The sequence below is a fragment of the Palaemon carinicauda genome, chromosome 11, assembly GCF_036898095.1.
Source record: "Palaemon carinicauda isolate YSFRI2023 chromosome 11, ASM3689809v2, whole genome shotgun sequence".
Taxonomy (NCBI): domain Eukaryota; kingdom Metazoa; phylum Arthropoda; class Malacostraca; order Decapoda; family Palaemonidae; genus Palaemon; species Palaemon carinicauda.
The window spans coordinates 138,214,278-138,235,110 of NC_090735.1; the positions used below are offsets into that span (position 1 = coordinate 138,214,278).

The 20,833-nt window shown below is 39.7% G+C and overlaps 1 protein-coding gene across 1 annotated transcript; it reads left to right on the plus strand.

Annotated features, from left to right (window-relative positions):
- Window positions 1-1,426: 1,426 nt before the first annotated feature.
- LOC137649498 (uncharacterized) lies at window positions 1,427-5,920 on the plus strand. Its single transcript, XM_068382481.1, has 2 exons — window positions 1,427-5,143; window positions 5,534-5,920. The coding sequence occupies exons 1-2, from the start codon at window positions 1,427-1,429 to the stop codon at window positions 5,918-5,920; spliced, it is 4,104 nt and encodes a 1,367-aa protein (XP_068238582.1).
- The last annotated feature ends 14,913 nt before the right edge of the window (window positions 5,921-20,833 follow it).

Here is a 20,833-nt window from a genome sequence, read left to right on the forward strand (position 1 = left end):
TAGATAGGCGCTGCGCATCACTAAGAAACTGGATATTCTTTGATGAATTTAGTCTATGAATCCTCTATGGATTTAGTCAGTCTATGGAAAGCGAAAATGAAAGAATTGCCCCCAGCCCCGGCCTTAGTGGGTTGCCAAGAAACTCCCGGTTTGAAAATACTAAAGAAAAATTGAAAATTGGTAATTGAAATATTAGAACCATGAATCAAACTGGGAAGTTACAGCTAGTAGAGAATGAATTTATGAAATATAGTTTGGATATCTTGGCCCTAAGGAACAGATGGAGTTAGAAGAGAAAGGGTAGGAATAATGATGATGACACCAAGAGCAGAAAAGGCATTAACCAAATGGAGAGCTGTAGGTAGCAGATTGTTACTTACAAAAATTATTATTATTATTATCATTATCATTATCATTATTATTATTATTATTATTATTATTATTATTAGGGCCTATTGAAACCTGAGAAAAAGATAATTTTTCGCGAGTCCTAAACGGCTTCGGAAGAAAATCTTCGTCGATCTCCAAATGGCTTCAGAAAAAATAGCCGTAGACTTAGCATTGAGTTCTAAATGACTCAAGAACGGAATCTTCCCGGAGTAGTAGATCAAATCACGGTTCATTATTATCAATCATCCTCATCATTATTATTATTATTATTATTATTAATCATCATTATTGTAGATTATTGTATATATTATCTTTCGTATATGCACCCTTTACTATTCATAAATTCTGTCCGTTACAAACGCATGCGCATAAGTCGCACTGTCAGCACTCCGTGCATGCGCATTGAGAGTCGTCTTGCTTCTCTTGGCACGAGCTGTACGCCTTGCAGAGCACCACTGTTCATAACCCCTTGCTGTTTGGAATAAATGTAATTTACGACTCGGGATTTTACTTCTCCATTTCTGCAATCATCTGTCTTCATCTACAAGACATCATCACCTATCACCATGGCGCAGTGACTAAACCATTCAGCATTTTAAGGGAACACCGGAATCCAGCATCTACATCGAGCCGCCATTGCCCATTTCCCCTCGACTACATGTGGATTTTACAGTGTCTGTGCTTTGCTTGCGAACCGTTCATGCAGTGCCAGTGCAGTGTGGTGTTAGTGATTTTATGTTAGTGGGTAATATTTCTCTTGTGTGTCGAGCCCTTCATACCCATATAAGAGCCCTTTTTCCCCCTACTCATCACAAGAAAGCGAGGTGCATCCACCCTCTTTCATCACCGGAAACGCACTGCCAGTGGCCGCTGCCCAGCCTACCCGCCGCTACTCCCCACCACCCAGGACCCCTCCCATGCATCTCCCCCGTTGCCATTTGCCACTCTATTTACAGTAAATTTTTAAATAAAAACGGTAGAAAGTCTCTTTTATCTTTTCATTTAAACTGTGGGTGACAGCTGAAAACGTTTCGTCATGTCGACTACCTCATATCAAGACGAGTCTGGGGATATGCAACATGACCAGGACAATGAAGACCGCCAGTTGCCTTCACACCCAGGCTCACCAACAGACCGTCGAACCCCTCCAGTCTTCTCAACGATGGAAACCCTGCCTTTACTCTCACCACACCTGACTATACCGCCTCCAACAGCTACAGGTGGGGAGTTAAGGCTCCTTATCAAGTACCTGGAGGAATCTCGACAGGCCGAGTTGGCTACACGTCGGAGAGAGGAGGATCAACGTCGCCACCAGGAAGAACTACGTCGCCAAGAGGACAACCTAAGAAGAGAGGAGGAAGCCCAGCGTTTCACCGCCCTGTTGCAGCTACTCATGGTCAACCCTGGCCACCAGCAAGCAACACCACCGGACTCGCAACAACTTCCTACTCAATCGTCAGTGCCTTCAAGCTCCCAGCACCCACTCCCACAGAAAGCCATCGCCCAGACCCCACCGCCCTTACATCCCGATGCCACATACCAAGTGTTTAGGGAATGGCGTAGACGCTGGGATGACTACAGTGTGATGGTGGACCTAGGGACTTTATCTACCAGGAAGCAGCTAATACAACTTCGTATGTGCCTCAGCCTGGAGACTCAAAGAATACTGGAACACACACTCAACGTGCCACCAGACACAGATTGGAGTGTGGAGGAAGTCTTAAATGTTCTCCAGGAACACATCAAGAACCTGCGAAATGAAGCTTTACGTCGCAGGGACCTGCTTTCCTGCAAACAGAGAGAAGGGGAAAGCTTCAGCGAGTTCTACGTCAGACTGAAGCACGTAGCAGAGGAAATCGACGTCTGTCCTGGCCAGTGTGCAGTTTGTGAGGAAACTCAGCTTAAGATGATCATCATCATGGGAGTCAGAGATGAGGAGCTCACACAAAAACTTATTGCCCTGGACACCTCAGCTTCTTTGGCCACCATGGTCAATGAATGTCGCTCCTATGAGGCCACAAGGACAGCCACCACCGCCATACGTGCCCCTCCTTCTAAATTGTGTGCTGTCTCTACTTACAAGAAAACCAAAGGACATGGCAGCAAAGGTGCTACTTCCCACCCAAACTTTAACAGGGACACTTCATGCCTTTCCTGCACAAAAAAGCACGGCTCTACAGAAAAGTGTCCAGCTGCTGACAGCATATGTGGAAACTGTGCCGGCAAGGGACACTGGAAGAAGACTTCAAAGTGTCCTGCCAACAAGGCCACGTGTAGACACTGTGGCCGAGTGGGTCACTACGACAGATGTTGCCGACAGCAGATGAATGCCAAGCAGGGCGGCCCACCCAAAGCCACGCCCCCCTCCAGCAGGCCTTCAAATTGTCGCAAGGTTGAGGCCCTTTCCACAACAACTTGCCCTTCACCGGTACCCGTATCCCTCGACCTCACCTACAATGGCGAGACATCCAAGATTCTGATGCTGCCAGACACAGGAGCTGACGTATCAGTGATGGGTCCACAGCACTTGGAACTGCTTCAAATCACCAGGGACGAGCTACAACGTTCTGCCACCTCAGTGACATTCACAGCAGATGGATCACAGATGACACCAGCTTTAGGTACCCTTAAGGCCACTCTGTCTTTGGCCAACCGATCCTGTCATGCCATGATCCAAGTCCATGAAGGTATCCAGATGCCACTCCTGTCCTACGCACACTGCAAGGAGTTGGCCATCATACCACCAGACTTTCCACGGCCCATCCTACAGGTCGTCCACGTGAACCGATGTAAGGAACTACCCCTCCATGCCAACTCGACCCCAGCTGAGGCCCGAGAATATTTCCTTAGAACCTTCCCTGATGTGCTTGTGTCTAAGGAGGACCTTAAAGCAGCTCCACTGAGGTCGATGGCAGGACCTCCAATGAAAATTCACCTTAAAGAGGACGCTGTTCCATTCGCCATTCACACCCCAAGGCAGATCCCCTATGCTTTCCGCGAACCTGTCAAGATAGAACTAGATTCTATGGTCCAGCAGGGTATCATTAAGTCTTGTGGAGACGAGCCTTCGGAATGGTGCCACCCTCTAGTTGTCGTCCCAAAGGCGAAGGGAGTTCGCATCACAGTGGATCTCACCAAGCTAAACACTCAAGTTTCCAGACCAGCCCACCCTTCGCCCACACCCATAGCTGCTGTCCGTACCGTCGATCCCACAGCCAAATTCTTCACCACTGCGGACGCTATACACGGTTACTGGCAGATGGAGCTAGCGGAGGAGGACCGTCATCTCACCACTTTTATTACTCCTTATGGACGCTTCCAGCATTGCCGAGGACCTATGGGCTTCGCTGATACCGGTGATGCCTACTGTTACCGCGGCGACCTAGCTCTCCAGGGTATGAAGAAATGTGTCAAGGTTGTCGATGACATTCTCATCTTTGACGACGACTTACTGTCACATTACCACAGGATCCACGAATTACTCACTTGCTGTCGCAAAAACGGCATCACTCTCAACAGAGATAAGTTCGTAGTAGCGGAGTCCCGAGTAAATTTCTGTGGATTCACCCTTTCCAAAGAAGGAATAGCTGCCGATCCAGGACGAGTAACAGCTCTGCAAGACTTCCCCACACCTTCTAACTTGACGGACTTACGTTCTTTCATGGGGTTAGTTAACCAACTGGCAGAGTTCACTCCAGATATCGCCCTGACTGCACAGCCCCTACGCCCACTCATGAGCCCTAAGCGCTCTTTTATTTGGACACCGGACCACGACCAGGCCTTCAAACGTGTGAAGCAAGCACTTTCAAGCCCCCCAGTCCTAGCATCTTTTGACCCAACTTTGCCAACCATTCTCCTGACCGATGCATCTCGTCTCTACGGAATAGGCTACGCTCTCCTGCAAGACCATGGTTCCGGACGTCTCCGAGTAGTCCAGTGTGGATCCCGTTTTCTCGCAGACGCCGAGACAAGGTATGCGACAATCGAGTTGGAGATGCTTGCTGTATCTTGGGCTCTCACAAAGTGCCGTTTGTACCTCCAAGGACTGCCATCCTTCACTCTGCAAACAGACCATCGTCCACTAGTGCCCATTATCAACAGCTACACGCTGGACATGATCGAAAATCCACGGCTCCAGCGAATGAAGGAACGTATGTCACAATACCAGTTTACTGCAATGTGGCGTGCTGGCAAGTCTTTATGCATTCCTGATGCACTCTCGCGCGCACCTATCAGCTACCCAACGTCTGAGGATATGATCGGCTGTGCTGAAGTAACGTCACACGTCAGGTCTGTCATCAACGTCGTAATAGCCTCCCAGGAAGAAGATGCCACAATCATCAACGCCGACCGAACTCTACAGGACATGTCAACAGCAGCGCAGGCCGACCCTGACTACGTCCGCCTTCGTGATTGCATTGTGTCCGGATTTCCCACGAATCGGTACGACCTGCATGCTTCTTTGCTACCGTATTGGAAGCTACGAGAAGCCCTTTCTACTGACGGCACCCTCGTGCTCTACGGTGCCAGAATAATAGTTCCTGCCGCTCTACGTCGCCACACACTCGCCAGACTCCACGACAGCCACCGAGGTGTTGAAGCCACTAAACGTCGAGCTCGACAAACTGTCTTCTGGCCTGGGATAGACTCTGACATTGCTAACACCGTTGCTGCCTGTGAGCCCTGCCAAGTCCTACGCCCAAGCCAACAGCAGGAACCTCTTCACAACGATGACCGCCTCTCCGGCTGGCCTGTGGTCGTCCCTTGCAAGGGCGACACCACTGCCTCCTCAACCATACGGCACCTTTGCCGCTACTTCAGAGAGGTAGGTGTCCCCCTGCGCCTACGCACCGATGGAGGACCCCAGTTTACCAGCAGAGAGTTTGCTGACTTCGCAGAGCGTTGGGGTGTACACCACATAACTTCATCGCCACACTACCCGCAGTCTAATGGACATGCCGAGGCTGCAGTCAAAGCTGTCAAGCACTTGATCCTCAAAACGGCCCCTTCAGGAAACATTGACTGTGAGGCTTTTGATCGTGGCCTCCTTGAGTTACGTAACATGCCTAACCACTCTGGTCGCTCTCCTGCCCAGATCCTGTATGGTCACCCTCTCCGTACTTGTGTGCCCGCCCATCCTCAGTCATTCATGGAATGTTGGCAAGAAAAGGCCCATGATTGTGACCGACGAGCTGCTGCCAGAGCGGCTCAAGTGAAACGCAACTACGACGCCCACGCCCGTCCCCTGCCCAGACTGAATGTGGGCCAACATGTCCGTCTCCAGGACCCAACATCCCATAGGTGGGACAAGATCGGGATTATCATGGGTGGCACGAAATCACGCGAGTACGAAATTCGCCTCCCTAGTGGTGGAGTGCTACGTCGGAACCGTCGCTTCTTGTATCCAGTGCCCAGTCCCAATCAAGTTCCCAACTCTGATCTCCCTGTGGTCCCTAGCTCTGACATGGAAAAGTCATCAATTCCCTCCACAACTTCCCGCAGGTCTCCAAGATTAAACAGGCCTACATAGTGTACAAGGCCCTTGCGCCATTTACGCAACTGGCTGCATAATTTTATATTTTATACATTTTATGTTGTTTGCTTTGCACACTATTATTTACTTAGTTCATTGTATGTAACTTGCTTAGTACGTTCAAGATACCTATTTGAACGCAAAAGGGGAGGGGAGGTGTAGATTATTGTATATATTATCTTTCGTATATGCACCCTTTACTATTCATAAATTCTGTCCGTTACAAACGCATGCGCATAAGTCGCACTGTCAGCACTCCGTGCATGCGCATTGAGAGTCGTCTTGCTTCTCTTGGCACGAGCTGTACGCCTTGCAGAGCACCACTGTTCATAACCCCTTGCTGTTTGGAATAAATGTAATTTACGACTCGGGATTTTACTTCTCCATTTCTGCAATCATCTGTCTTCATCTACAAGACATCATCACCTATCACCAATTATTATCAATCATTAATCAATAATTATTATTATTATTATTACTACTACTACTACTACTACTACTACTACTACTACTACTACTACTACTACTACTACTACTACTACTACTACTACTACTACTATTATTATGAGTTATTAGGGCCTATTGAAACCAGAGAAAATGAGAATTTTTCGCGAGTTCTAAATGGCTTCGGAAGAAAATCGTGGTTCTCCAAATGGATTCAGAAGAAATTACCATAGACTTAGCATGGAATTCTGAATAATTCCAGATGCGAATCTGAAAGACTTCTAAAGAAAACCCTGAATCGCCAAATGTCTTCAGAAGAAATAGCCGTAGACTTAGCATAGAGTTCTGAATGTGTCCAGAACGGAATCTTCACGGAGCTGTAAATCAAATCACGTAACTCATCATCATCATCATCATTATCATCATCATCATCCTCATCATCATCATCATTATTATTATTATCATTATTATTATTTATTGTCATGAGTTATTAGGGCCTATTGAAACCAGAGAAAAAAAAAGAGAATTTTTCGCGAGTCCTAAACGACTTCGGGAGAAAATCTTCGTGCATCTCCAAAAGAATTCAGAAGAAATTTCCATAGACTTAACATGGAATTCTGAATGATCCCAGAAATCTCTGACCGATTTCGGAAGAAAATCTTCCTGAATCTCCTCTCCAAATGACTTCAGAAGATATAGTCGTAGACTTAGCATAGAGTTCTGAATGACTCCAGAACGGAATCTTCCCGAAGCAGTTCTGAACAGCTTCGCCCCGGATTCCAAAAGACTTCTGAAGACCTGATCTCTCTCTTTTCTTTTTTTTTAAAACATACCTTGTAACACCTCACGATCTGTATGTACTGTAGCTATGGAAGTTTACGCAGTGAACATTTGGAGGAGGATTTCACTTTACTCACAGAGCTCGCGTTCTGGCGGAACAGGTAACTGACAGTGAGAATTTTGTTACAGCTACAGGATGAACTGGAGGCTATTCGGAACACCTTCATCTACAGATAGTTTGGATAGGTGCTGCCGAAGTTGGCGAGCTTTGAAGATCATAATGTAAGCGCCTTGAAGGATAATTTGCTTGCGGTTTAGCGACGATGTCCTATAATTGGATTGCATTGGTGCAAAGCGGTGAGCGACGTGTGTTTCTTCAAAATTCGGCATTGAAGATAGAACATATCAGGACGGCATTGGTAAATATACTGTGTTGCTCTTCGTTGACTTTAGTATGATGGCGTATAGTGTATGCCGAGAAATCAATGGCATCCATGTCTTTACCCATCGCCCTTATAGGTAAAGACATGAAAGTCATCGATTTCTCCGAGGAATCTGACGAACCAAGGACAAACAGCACAGAAATGACTTGAAATCTCGAAGGAGACTGGCTAACTAAGCAAAGAAGATCTTGAAAAACTATAAAAGACAGAAGAGAATAGAAAAAGAAAGCCTTTATATGAGGAAGTATGAAAATAGCCTTCAATTATAGAGGTAAGTCACATAGCCTCTACTATTAGCAGTTAGACGCCTTAAAACAGAGGTCTCAAAGAGCCTCTAGTGCTAGAAATACAGCACCCAAAAATAAAGGTCAAAGAGCTTTTAATCTTAGAGGTAAGGGGATTAAAATAAAGGTCAAAGAAACTCTAATGCTAGAGTATAGCAGCTCAAATTAGAGGTCAAAGAACCTCTAATGCTAAAAGTAAGGAGCCTCAAAACAGAGGTCAAAGACCCTCTAATGCTAAAAGTAAGGAGCCTCAAAATAAAGGTCAAAGAGCCTCTAATGTTAAAAGTAAGGAGCCTCAAAATAGAGGTCAAAGACCCTCTAATGCTAAAAGTAAGGAGCCTCAAAATAAAGGTCAAAGAACCTCTAATACTAAAAGTAAGGAGCCTCAAAACAGAGATCAAAGATCCTCTAATGCTAAACGTAGGAAGCCTCAAAATAGAGGTCAAAGAGCCTCTAATGCTAAAAGTAAGGAGCCTCAAAATAGAGGTCAAACAGCCTCTAATGCTAAAAGTAAAAAGCCTCAAAATAGAGGTCAAAGAGCCTCTAATGCTAAACGTAAGAAGCCTCAAAATAGAAGTCAAAGAGCCTCTAATGCTTCAAGTATGGAGCCTAAAAATAGAGGTAAAAGAGCCACTAATGCTAAAAGTAAGGAGCCTCAAAATAGAGGTCAAAGACCGTCTAATGCTAAAAGTAAGGAGCCTCAAAATAGAGGCCAAAAATCCTCTAATGCTAAAAGTAAGGAGCCTCAAAATAGAGGTCAAAGAGCCTCTAATGAAGGAGATACTGCACCTCAAAATCGAGATCAAAGACTCTCTAATGCTAAACGTAAGGAGCCTCAAAATAGAGGTTAAAGAGCCTCTACCGCTAAAAGTAAGGAGCCTCAAAATAGGTCAAAGAGCCTCTAATGTTAAATGTAAGGAGCCTCAAAACCGAGGTCAAAGAGCCTCTAATGCTAAAAGAAAAGAGCCTCAAAATAGAGGTCAAATACCCTCTAATGCTAAACCTAAGGAGCCTCAAAATAGGGGTCAAAGAGCCTCTAATGTTAAATGTAAGGAGCCTCAAAACCGAGGTCAAAGAGCCCCTAATGCTAAAAGTAAAGAGCCTCAAAATAGAGGTCAAATACCCTCTAATGCTAAACCTAAGGAGCCTCAAAATAGGGGTCAAAGAGAGACTAATGCTAGAAGTGAGCAGCCTCAAAATAGAGGTCAAAGACCCTATAATTCTAAAAGTTAGGAGCCTCAAAATAGAGGTCAAATACCCTCTAACGCTAAACCTAAGGAGCTTTAAAATAGAGGTCTAAGACCCTCTAATGCTAAACGCAAGGAGCTTCAAAATAGAGGTAAAAAACCCTCTAATGCTAAAAGTAAGGACCCTCAAAATAGAGGTCAAAGACCCTCTAATGCTATAAGGAGTCTCAAATTAGAGGTCAAAGAGCCTCTAATGCTAAAAGTAGGGACCCTTAAAATAAGAGGTCAAAGAGCTTCTAATACTAAAAGTAAGGAGCCTGAAAATAGAGGTCAAAGAGAGACTAATGCTAAACGTAAGGAGCCTCAAAATGGAGGTCAAATATCCTCTAATGCTAAACGTAAGGAGCCTCAAAATGGAGATCAAAGACCCTCTAATGCTAAAAGTAAGGAGCCTCAAAATAGAGGTCAAAGAGACTCTATTGCTAAAAGTGAGCAGTCTCAAAATAGAGGTCAAAGAGCCTCTAATGCTAAACGTAAGGAGCCTCAAAATAGAAGTTAAAGACCCTCTAATGCTAAAAGTAAGGAGCTTCAAGATAGAGGTCAAAAAGCCTCTACTGCTAAAAGTAAGGAGCCTCAAAATAGAGGTCAAATACCCTCTAATGCTAAAAGTAAGGAGCCTCAAAATAGAGGTCAAAGAGACTCTAATGCTAGAAGTGAGCAGTCTCAAAATAGAGGTCAAAGAGACTCTAATGCTAAACGTAAGGAGCCTCAAAATAGAGGTAAAAAGCCCTCTAATACTCAAAGGAGCCTCTAAATAGAGGTTAAAGAGCCTCTAATGCTAAAAGTAAGGAGCCTCAAAATGGAGGTCAAAGACCCTCTAATGCTAAAAGTAAGGAGCCTCAAAATAGAGGTCAAAGAGCCTCTAACGCTCCAGTACTCTCCTTCGCACTCGCGCGAGGGGCAAAAAAAAAAAAGAAAGAAAACTTTTTGACAGGTTAAAATTGCCCCGTTCCCCTCCCCGCAAACGCATGACAGCATGCCCGCTGGGCAAATAGGGGAAGAGACTTCATAGAAGGGTTCAAGATCCCGAAGATTCCATCTTCCAAGGCGAATCAAATGATTTCCCTGAAGAAAGGAAAGATGAATACTGTGAAGAACTGCAGAGTATAATAGGTGAGAACTTAAAGAGATATGAAAATTGTGATTAATGATTTCAATGCTAAAGTTGGAAGGAATAATCAAGGGATAGAAAATGTGATGGGTGTTGAGGTTCTTGGCGAAGTTGCAAATGAAAATGGGGCACATTTTATAAGTTATTGTTCAACAAACAATCTTGTTACTGGAGGTACCCTTTTCCAGCACAAGAAGATCCACAAATATACAAGGACTTCACCATGTGGCAATATCAAATAGATCACATATCCATTGATAAAGAGAGAAGGAGGACTCTGGGAAATGTAACAAGCTATAGAGGTGCAGTTATTGGTAGTGATCACCAGCTCCCATTGCCACACAAATATTGAAACTGAAAGAACCCAACAGAAATGTAGATAGAATACCTAAGTTTCATACAACTAAGCTTCTAGAGGATGAGCACAGAAATATTTGTAACTGAATGTAGGAATCGATATACAGTCTTAAGAGACTTTAGGAGACGAAGTTTTGGGACATGCAGTTACAAGGAGAAAACCATGAATATCAAATGATACTTGGGATACTATAAAAAGAAGAAATTGATTTCTTAAAGTTTTCGAGGAAGTAATGAAAATTACAAGGTAGAGCATGCCAAGTATTTCAGTATTGATAGTGAGGTCAAAAGAAATATCAGGAATGATTGGAGAGAATATTTAGACAGGAAAGCAGATGAGGCTGACAAAGCTATGAATTCAGGGAGTGGCTTTGTTGTAGGAATTGCTCTTGGAATTATTAATGAAATCTCTACGAGAAAAAAAGAAGCATATACCCATCAAAAAGAAAGATGGATCTGTTATCACAAAAAAACATGAAGAAAAGTAACGTTGGATTGAACACTTTAGTGAGGTCATGAATAGGAAATACGAAGGGAATAATTTGGTTGATATACCTGAAACTGATGAAGACCTTGATGAGCCCATGAATGAATTAGGTGTGTTTGAAGTCGAAGCTATTCTTAAAAAAAAAAACTCAAAAGATGAAAAGCCCCTGGATACGAAGGAATAACTGCTGAGATGATATTGCCTGAAAATGAAGTGACTCCCAGATTACCTACAAGATTATTTTGTAGAATGTGGCGTGAAGAGGCAAAGCCTTATGTATGGGAGCTAGGAGTGCAGGTGAAAATGACAAAAAAAGATCTGACTGATTGCAATCATTACAGAAGCATCACACTTACGTCAGTTGTCATGAAAATATATAGAATGCTCATTATAAAGAAACTAGAGAGAAAGATTGATGAAAAGTTGAGAGATGGGCAAGCAGGATTTAGAAAAGGTAGAAGTTGTATTAACCAAATTTTCATTTAAGATGTGTGGCACAGCAATATGTAGAATATAGAATTCCACTTTTGATGGTATATGTGGGCTATGAAAAAGCTTTTGATTATGTGCTCTGGCAAATTTTGAGGAGAGTCCTGCAACATTATGGAGTTCCTCTCAAATATGTAAAAGAGAGAAGGAGGACTCTGGGAAATGTAACAAGCTGTTCATAAGCATAGCAAATGCATAGTTAGTGTTAGTGGCGTCTTATCAAACGAATTTCCAGTGAAAAGTGGAGTACTCTAAGGGAATGTGTTGTTACCTATGTTGTTTTTATCCTCCTCATAGATCGGTTGGGGATGGTGGAGAAGGATTGGACTGGATTAGTAACAGAAAATTAGGAGACCTAGATTATGCTGATGACACTGTCCTAATTAGCAGAACACTCACAGGGCTTGGAAAGCTTGTTTACCAGAATGCATGAAAAATCACATGAGGTTGGGCTCGAGATAAATAGAAGAAAGACAGATGATGAGAACGGAATATGCAATGAAAGATGAAATATCTTTGGAAGGATAAAGGACCAATGAGGTAGAATTATTTAAATATTTAGGAACTATGATACCTAATATAGGAGCTTTAGAATTTGAGTTTAATGAAAGATTGAAAAAAGCAAATCTGAGGATGGCTAGGTTAAGTCAAATCTGGAAATCAGGTCGCCTAAAATTACATATAATAATCAGGCTATATATCAGTTTAGTGAGATCGGTGTTACTGTATGGTCGTGAATCATGGTATATTAATGAAACTCATTTTGTAGATTTGAAAACAAAGCCCTTAGAAGAATATTGGGAGTTAAATGACAGGACATGATTAGAAATGAAACTAAGAGAGATTACTCGAGTGCCACATGTGGATGAGATCATGGTGAGGGGTAGATGGAGATGGTTTGGGGATGCTCTTTGTTCTCCCTAAGAGACCTTAGTTCACCAAACTTTAAACTGGCCTCCACAAGGCACTAGAAGAGTTGGAAGACTCAGGACTATAAAGCATGAAGTAAGATATTGTGATTGGAGAAGTATTGAATTAAAAGCTGAAGATAGAAACGACTAGGGAAATCTAATTGAGGCCCTTTGCGTCAATAGGCGTGGGAGGAGATGATGATGATGATATGTGGGCAGTGGCTTCAAGCATCTAGCTCAAGACGAGTCACTTAGCCTCCCTTTTCCTCTAAAAACCCTTTTGTTGCTCTACCAATGCAAAATAATAGACGATCCTTAATATCTTCCAAAATAATTTGAATTTCTTTTTTATTTCTTTTATTTTAGGTATAAATAAATCCTTATCATTCACAATCGGGACTATCCTAGCTGTTCAATTATCACTATTTATTACCCTGGTCAATTTAGATTTTTTTTGTATTTACGTTAGTGTTTGCAGACATTTTTTCTTAAAGAATCGAGAGATATTTGGTTGCTTTGTATTTCCATGATTTGTCATGTTTCTATCTCTCTTTGTGTTTTTCCTTTTATTTTTCTTCATTTCATCTTTTTTTCTTAAATCTTCGATTGTATCCCTTTCTTTTGTAGGTAAAAGTATCTCTTTGATAGCTCATTCATAGTATGAGGTAACAATGATAAGAATAAAATGGATAGGTACAACTTAGGACGAATATTGTTTATGGGATCAGCTTTGCCCCTTCTTGATGTATCTATCATGCTATTCACTCTAATGTTGCTCCATTTAACACCATATCAAAAAGGCAACATGACAGTTGTCAACATGAAAATTAGCAAGAACAGTGAAAATATATTATATTTCAATTCCTGAAATTTTCATTTGGATATGTGAATTATTATAGGAACAATGTATATAGTAGAGTTTTTTTTAGATATTTCTAGCATTTGGGTTGACACCCCTCTCGAGGATGTTACCATGTTTTGGTCAATCTTTTTGAAGGTTTCACCCCCTGAGTGTCAACAGCTTTAAGAGTGTCCCCAGCATTAAATAACTTTTTGAAAATCATATCATAACCATCGAGCTAGAAAGAAATTTTCTTTTAATGTAACTCTCAGGGTGTCACTCACTTTTAGGGTGTCACCTTGGGTAGACACCCCTTTTACTGCACCCCTTATGTCTTATTTTGAATTTTTATGATTACATATATGCATATTTATACATAAAAGCATATTTTTGTGCTCGAATACAAAACCATGGTCAGGCAAAATTGGACAGGCAAACTTCTCACTTTTTTCTTGGCGAGGCAAAATTGGACAATCTTGGATTACGGACACAAAAATTTATGTAAGTCAATAATTTTTTTCTATCATATTTATATTGATAGGGACCACAAATTGTCATAGTTTGCCCAACTGTGCGTTGGCGCTTAACGGAGATGAAGACGTGTCCAAAATTCTCTCACTGTCCAAAATTGCCTCGCCACTGAGATATTTTTTTTATTACTGTAATACGAGAATTTCTAATTCTTTGATGATTATGAAACAAGCCATTTTTATAGATGAGACCTCCCTCTCTTGAAAACATGTTTGGTATTTGGTCATAAATTATTAATATAGATTTTGTACAAAGGTTACTAAAAAGGTGTCCAAATTTCCCTCACCCTACTATACTGGATGACTGGGAGTCAAAGAAAGTGGCCACCCAACATAGCAATTCCACGGCTTAGTAAGCATCACTCTACAGCAAGACATATTTCTGGGGCATTTTTATGGTATGGTACTCGTAAGACTTTTCTTTTCTATTATAAGAAGGGGGGAAGGGGGAGTTAACCATAAACCAAATGGCTTCATACGTAAACAACATTTGTCGTCTAGAGAAAAAGTTGTAATAAACTTTTTCTCTAGACGACAAATTTTGTTTAAAGAGCTTTAATATGAGGTCAGATTTTTGTCACATACTAGAACAAACTTCATTTTTCATGCAAATGCTCAATTTACGTTAATTTCCATCTGGCACAAGGTTAGACCTTTAAAACGCTTATGTTTCTAAGCTGTTACTAAGCTTCTTTTATACCAGCAGGTACCTGTTATGAACAACTATGCATTATCAACAAATAGGATACTTTTCTCATAGGAGGAATATTCCTAAAGACACAAATCTTTTCCCTTATCTCTTCAATTAAAAAACCTAATATACAAAAAAAAAAAGAAAAAAAAAAAAAAACTAAATACAGCAACCTTACTCTCCCTCTTAATGTCCATTTATCTGGTCCAAGTCGTATTAAAGTAAAATAAATTACAAGTGATTTATAAAATAATTTGCTCTTTCAACTTTAATCGATTTTCTTCCCAGAGATGTCCATTAAATGGTGATTAAGTACAATCCCTTACATATCTAAGAAAAATATAATTTATGCTGATGTGAGCACCATTAAAATACCCAAATGGTCGTTGACATGGTGTTTAAAACGTGTCCAGTGATTAGGTTGTGAAAATCAAGAAGAAAGATTATATATATATAAATATATATATATATATGTATGTATGTATATATATATATATATATATATATATATATATATATATATATATATATATATGTATGTATACTTATATATATATATATATATATATATATATATATATATATATATATACATATATATAAAACTATACATATATATACATTATATACTAATATGTGTATGTATGTATGTGTATATATATACACATGTATATATAAAACTGTACATATATATATACATTATATACTAATATGTATGTATGTATATATACATATATATATATACATATATATATATATATATATATATATATATATATATATATATATATATATATATATATATATATATACATATATAACATTTCTTCGGACATAAAGAGCTCCTGTCACTTTTCAGTATAACAGGAAAACTCCATTTACGTTTCTCCATTTATTATTTGATGTTGACAAATGTTTCGAAACACTTTCTTACGAGACTCTTCTCCATCAGATCTAAATTGGCTCAGCGATGGAATTACGCTATACTTTAATATAGTCTTCACATCTTGATATTCTCAGGGACGAGTAAGCCTCATATTTTAAGCTTGCCTTGCACAAGAGAGACCAGTTTACAAAATTGTACCAACCCCTTTGTAATAGTGGAGTCTTGGACTTCATCGGAGAAAATAGTGAAAGGGTATGGATGGGAGTGCAAAAACTACTATGTTGCAGAGAAAATTCAGGAACGTCGAGACCACAATTTTCCATAAGGAAAGAAATGGAATCGAATCCCAAATCAACGTATATCACGAATCAAGATTTTCTGAAGGGGCGAGTAAGCTTCATAATTTAGTCTGCTTTGGACAAGAGATAACATTCCTGAAGAACCAACGGCAATACTGTTGTTAAAAAAAAAAAAAAGAAAAAAAAAAAAAAAAAAAAAAAAACCATGATCTTCGTAGAAGAAGATGGTGAGGGGAGACGGCTGTGAGAACGTTCATGAAATTATTTGAAGCCTTGTGAAAAATCCTTTATCCATTTCAAAATTAGTCTGAAATTTTTCATTTAAAACCATCTTAGTTTTTATGCATCAATATTTGTCATTTAATTTCAGAGTAGTCAAATATTTTTATATCTAAACATTTTCACCAACATACCCTTAATACTAAAGTGTAATTCTATCGCTCTACCAATATAGTCCTGGTGAAAAGTCACGTAAAAATGTAATTCACAACAGGTGTCGACACCAATTAATAAATGGAAATGTAAATGCAGACTTCCCCTTATCCTGAATGTTAACTGGAGCTCAGTATGTTCGGAGAGATGCTGTCTTGGTTTTTTTTAAACGCCATCAAGATATCTATTCACTAAAAGCGTGAAGTTACATGCTCTAGCACTAACTATATATATACATAAATACATACATATACATATATATATATATATATATATATATATATATATATATATATATATATATATATATATATATATATATATATATATACATACATATACCGTATATACATACATATATATACATGCATATATATATATATATATATATATATCATAAATGAATAAACATAGCTTCTAAAATATATGATACGACAGCATTTGAAATCTTATTTCACAAACCCCGTCCTTTTATTTATAACTATAAAAGACTACAAAGATCCCTCGGCAGTATTTTGTGAGCACTTGCCGTTTCTCATCCAAAAATATTCGGCACCTGGAGGAAATTGCCGCAGGTAAACACAATTACTTTGTCAGATTGTATTTTCTTCATGATGAGATGTTTTCTCAGATGATCCATCTTTTAATAAACTTTGAAGAATTTCACGTGCGTGTCCTGAAAGGATTTGGGCCAATCTTATAACTTCTCTCTCTCTCTCTCTCTCTCTCTCTCTCTCTCTCTCTCTCTCTCTCTCTCTCTCTCTCTCTGCGACAAAGATAAATTAGAATAGCATGAAATTATAATGCAAACACGATATTGAAATCCACTGGATCTTCTCATTCAAATTTCTGGTTCAGCGCTGCCAAACCATTTTCTGTCACACGATTTCATTCAAACTTTTCTTTCGATTCAAGAAAATCAGTGATCTTCCCAATGACTTAACTCTTATAAAAATATTAAGATGCATAGCGATGTAACGTGAAATACTGGACAGAAGGGTTGTGGTGGCCGAAAGTCCCTGACTGGTGAACGCCAGACTGAGGTTCGAGTCCCGATCAGACTCGTTCTTTGGTTGCTACAACTTCACCATCCTTGTGAGCTAAGGATGGGGGTTTGGGGGAGCCTATACGTATATCTGCTGAGGCATCAGCTGCCATTGCCTGGCCCTCTTTGGTCCTAGCTTGGGTGGAGAGGGAGCTTGGACGCTGATCAGTATAGTCAGTCTCTATGGCATTGTCCTACTCGATAGGGCAATGTCACTGTCCCTTGCCCTTGCTATTTATGAACAGCATTTAAAACCTTTAATAAGATCTATTAAAACGACAGTTCTCTTTTTTTTTACCATCACTTATAAAGTGACTTCAGTGGCCACTTTACTTTTTCTACCTCCGAGAATTCAAGGTCAGCTGACAATTTATTAACCAAGAATATCGAAGACATTGTTGTCTTGGCCCGGGCAATACAAGCTCTAGGAGAGATGAACCTGTCCGGGTTGTACTTTAAGGGGAAAAACCAAAGATTGAGCTTCTGAAACCAGCCCTTCACACCTATTTTAAGCTTTGGAGCTCTGTATATCATCATTATCATCATCATCATCATCATCATTATTATCATTATCATTACTATTATATTATTATTATCAATTATCATTATCATTATTACAAGCTAATCTGTAACACTAGTTGAAAAGCAAGATGGTATAAGCCCAAGGCCTCAAAAAGGGAAAAATAGCCCAGTGAGGAAAGGAAAGTAGGAAATAGATAAATTACAAGGAATGTATTGAACAATCAAAATAAAACATATTAAGAACAGTAACAATATTAAATCAGATCTTTCATACATAAACTATAAAAACTTGAAAAAAAACAAGAGGAAGAGAAATAAGATAGATCAGCTTGCCCGAGCGTAACCTCAAGCAAGAGAACGCCAATCCAAGACAGTGGACGGCCACAGTACTGAGGCTATGACACTGACCAAAACTAGGAGAACAATAGTTTTGATTTTGGAATGTTCTTCTCCTAGAAGAGCTGCTTACCATAGCTAAAGAGTCTCTTCTACCCTTACCAAGAAGAAAACGGCCACTGAACAATTATAGTGCAGTACTTAACCCCTTGAGTGAAGAAGAATTGTTTGATAATCTCAGTATGGTCAGGTGTATGACGACAAAAGAGAATGTGGAAAAATAGACGAGACCATTCGGTGTGTATGTGTAGGCAAAGGAAAAATGAGCCATGACCAGAGAGGGATCCAATGTAGTACTGTCTCCCCAGTCAAAGAACCCAATAACTCTCTAGCTGTTGTATCTCAAGTCCTCTTGGAAACTTGTCCAAATAAATTTTAATTTTTAAAATGCCACACTTGTCTCAGAAAGAACCTGCCCATTCTTTCTATTTAAACCATAGACTCCTTTAAGGAAGGACTGGAACGTCCCCTGCTCGGGGTTTTTAACTTGAGTCTGAAAGATTAACTTGAGTCTGGACTAAAATGACTTCTAGAAGGGCTAGAAACACGTTCTCTGGATCAAAATGGGGGTTTTTGAGGATGGTCAGTTCAATAGTAACATTTTTAATACCACCTGGGGTCATCTTCAAGGTCTAAAGGTCATTTATCAAGGTCAAATTTGTGAATTTTGGTCATTTTTGCTCGTTTTTTGTGTAACTCATAAATGGTGAGAGATAGCTGATTATAATATGAGGCAAGTCTGCAGAGCTGTCCGAATTTAATATATATTGTCATATATCGTCCTTCAAGAAAGGACTGGAACGTCCCCTGATCGGGATTTTTAACTTGAGTCTGAAGGATTAACTTGAGTCCTGGACTAAAATGACTTCTAAGAAGGGCTAGAAACACGTTCTCTGAGTCAATATGGGGGTTTTTGAGGACGGTGAGTTCAATAGTGACATTTTCAACACCACCATGCGTCATCTTCATCATCTTCAAGGTCAAAAGGTCATATTTCAAGGTCAAAATAGTGAATTTTGGTCATTTTTACTCGTTTTTGTGTGTAACTCATAGATGGTGAGGGATGGCTGATTATAATAAGAGGCAAGTCTGTAGTTCTGTCCAAATTTAATATACATTGTCAAATATTGTATTACTCAAACATTCCAAACAAGCCCTAAAACAATGAAACACTAAAATAAGAAATAAAGAACGGTACGACTTTAGCCAATATTCTATTGAAAGCTCAGGTTCTCAATGTAAGTGACAAATAAAAGGCTGTGAGATGCCTCAGGAGGCAAGAAAAGCTCTCCATCTAGCGATGTTCATCTAATCAAATGTTAATGTCTTTGAATTTTGTTGTGATGAGAAATACCGTTCTTTATTTCTTATTTTAGTGTTTCATTGTTTTAGGGCTTGTTTGGAATGTTTGAGTAATACAATATTTGACAATATATATTAAATTTGGACAGAACTACAGACTTGCCTCTTATTATAATCAGCCATCCCTCGCCATCTATGAGTTACACACAAAAACGAGTAAAAATGACCAAAATTCACTATTTTGACCTTGAAATATGACCTTTTGACCTTGAAGATGATGAAGATGACCCCAGGTGGTGTTGTAAATGTCACTATTGAACTCACCGTCCTCAAAAACCCCCATTTTAGAACGTGTTTCTAGCCCTTCTTAGAAGTCATTTTAGTCCAGGACTCAAGTTAATCCTTCAGACTCAAGTTAAAAACCCCGATCAGAGGACGTTCCAGTCCTTTCTTGAAGGACGATATATGACAATATATATTAAATTCGGACAGCTCTGCAGACTTGCCACATATTATAATCAGCTATCTCTCACCATTTATGAGTTACACACAAAAAACGAGCAAAAATGACCAAAATTCATAAATTTGACCTTGATAAATGACCTTTCGACCTTGAAGATGACCCCAGGAGGTGTTGAAAATGTTACTATTGAACTCACCATCCTCAAAAACCCACATTTCGATCAAGAGAACGTGTTTCTAGCCCTTCTTAGAAGTCATTTTAGTCCAGACTCAAGTTAATCTTTCAGACTCAAGTTAAAAACCCCGATCAGAGGACGTTCCAGTCCTTTCTTGAAGGACGATATATGACAATATATATTAAATTCGGACAGCTCTGCAGACTTGCCTCATATTATAATCAGCTATCTCTCACCATTTATGAGTTACACACAAAAAACGAGCAAAACTGACCAAAATTCACAAATTTGACCTTGATAAATGACCTTTAGACCTTGAAGATGACCCCAGGAGGTGTTGAAAATGTTACTATTGAACTCACCATCCTCAAAAACCCACATTTCGATCAAGAGAACGTGTTTCTAGCCCTTCTAGGAGTCATTTTAGTCCAGACTCAAGTTAAAAACCCCGAGCAGGGGACGTTCCAGTCCTTCCTTAAAGGAGTCTATGATTTAAACGACAAAATTTATATTTACTTCATCGTAAAAAAAAAAAAAAGCATGTTCTTCAAATCTCTTTTTATCAACTCTTATTTCATACCCCAAAATATCATTCATATTTCGATCTGTATATTTGCCATGAAATTCCTCATTTCATGGTATAAGGAATTTTAATTAAATAACTTTATTTTATAAAAAAAAAATTATATATTATAAATTTAATAACTAAAAAGACAAGGGGGCTAAAACATTTAAAATAAAATGGAATTGAACAAATAAAAAAGTAGCGATGTTA

What these genes read in the sequence shown, in the direction of transcription:
- LOC137649498 (XM_068382481.1), top strand. Translation starts at nt 1,427, where the DNA reads ATGTCGACTACCTCATATCAAGACGAGTCTGGGGATATGCAACATGAC. An exon ending in ACCGCCTCTCCGGCTGGCCT is followed by an intron (nt 5,144 to 5,533) that starts GTGGTCGTCCCT and finishes GCCCATCCTCAG; the next exon opens with TCATTCATGGAATGTTGGCA.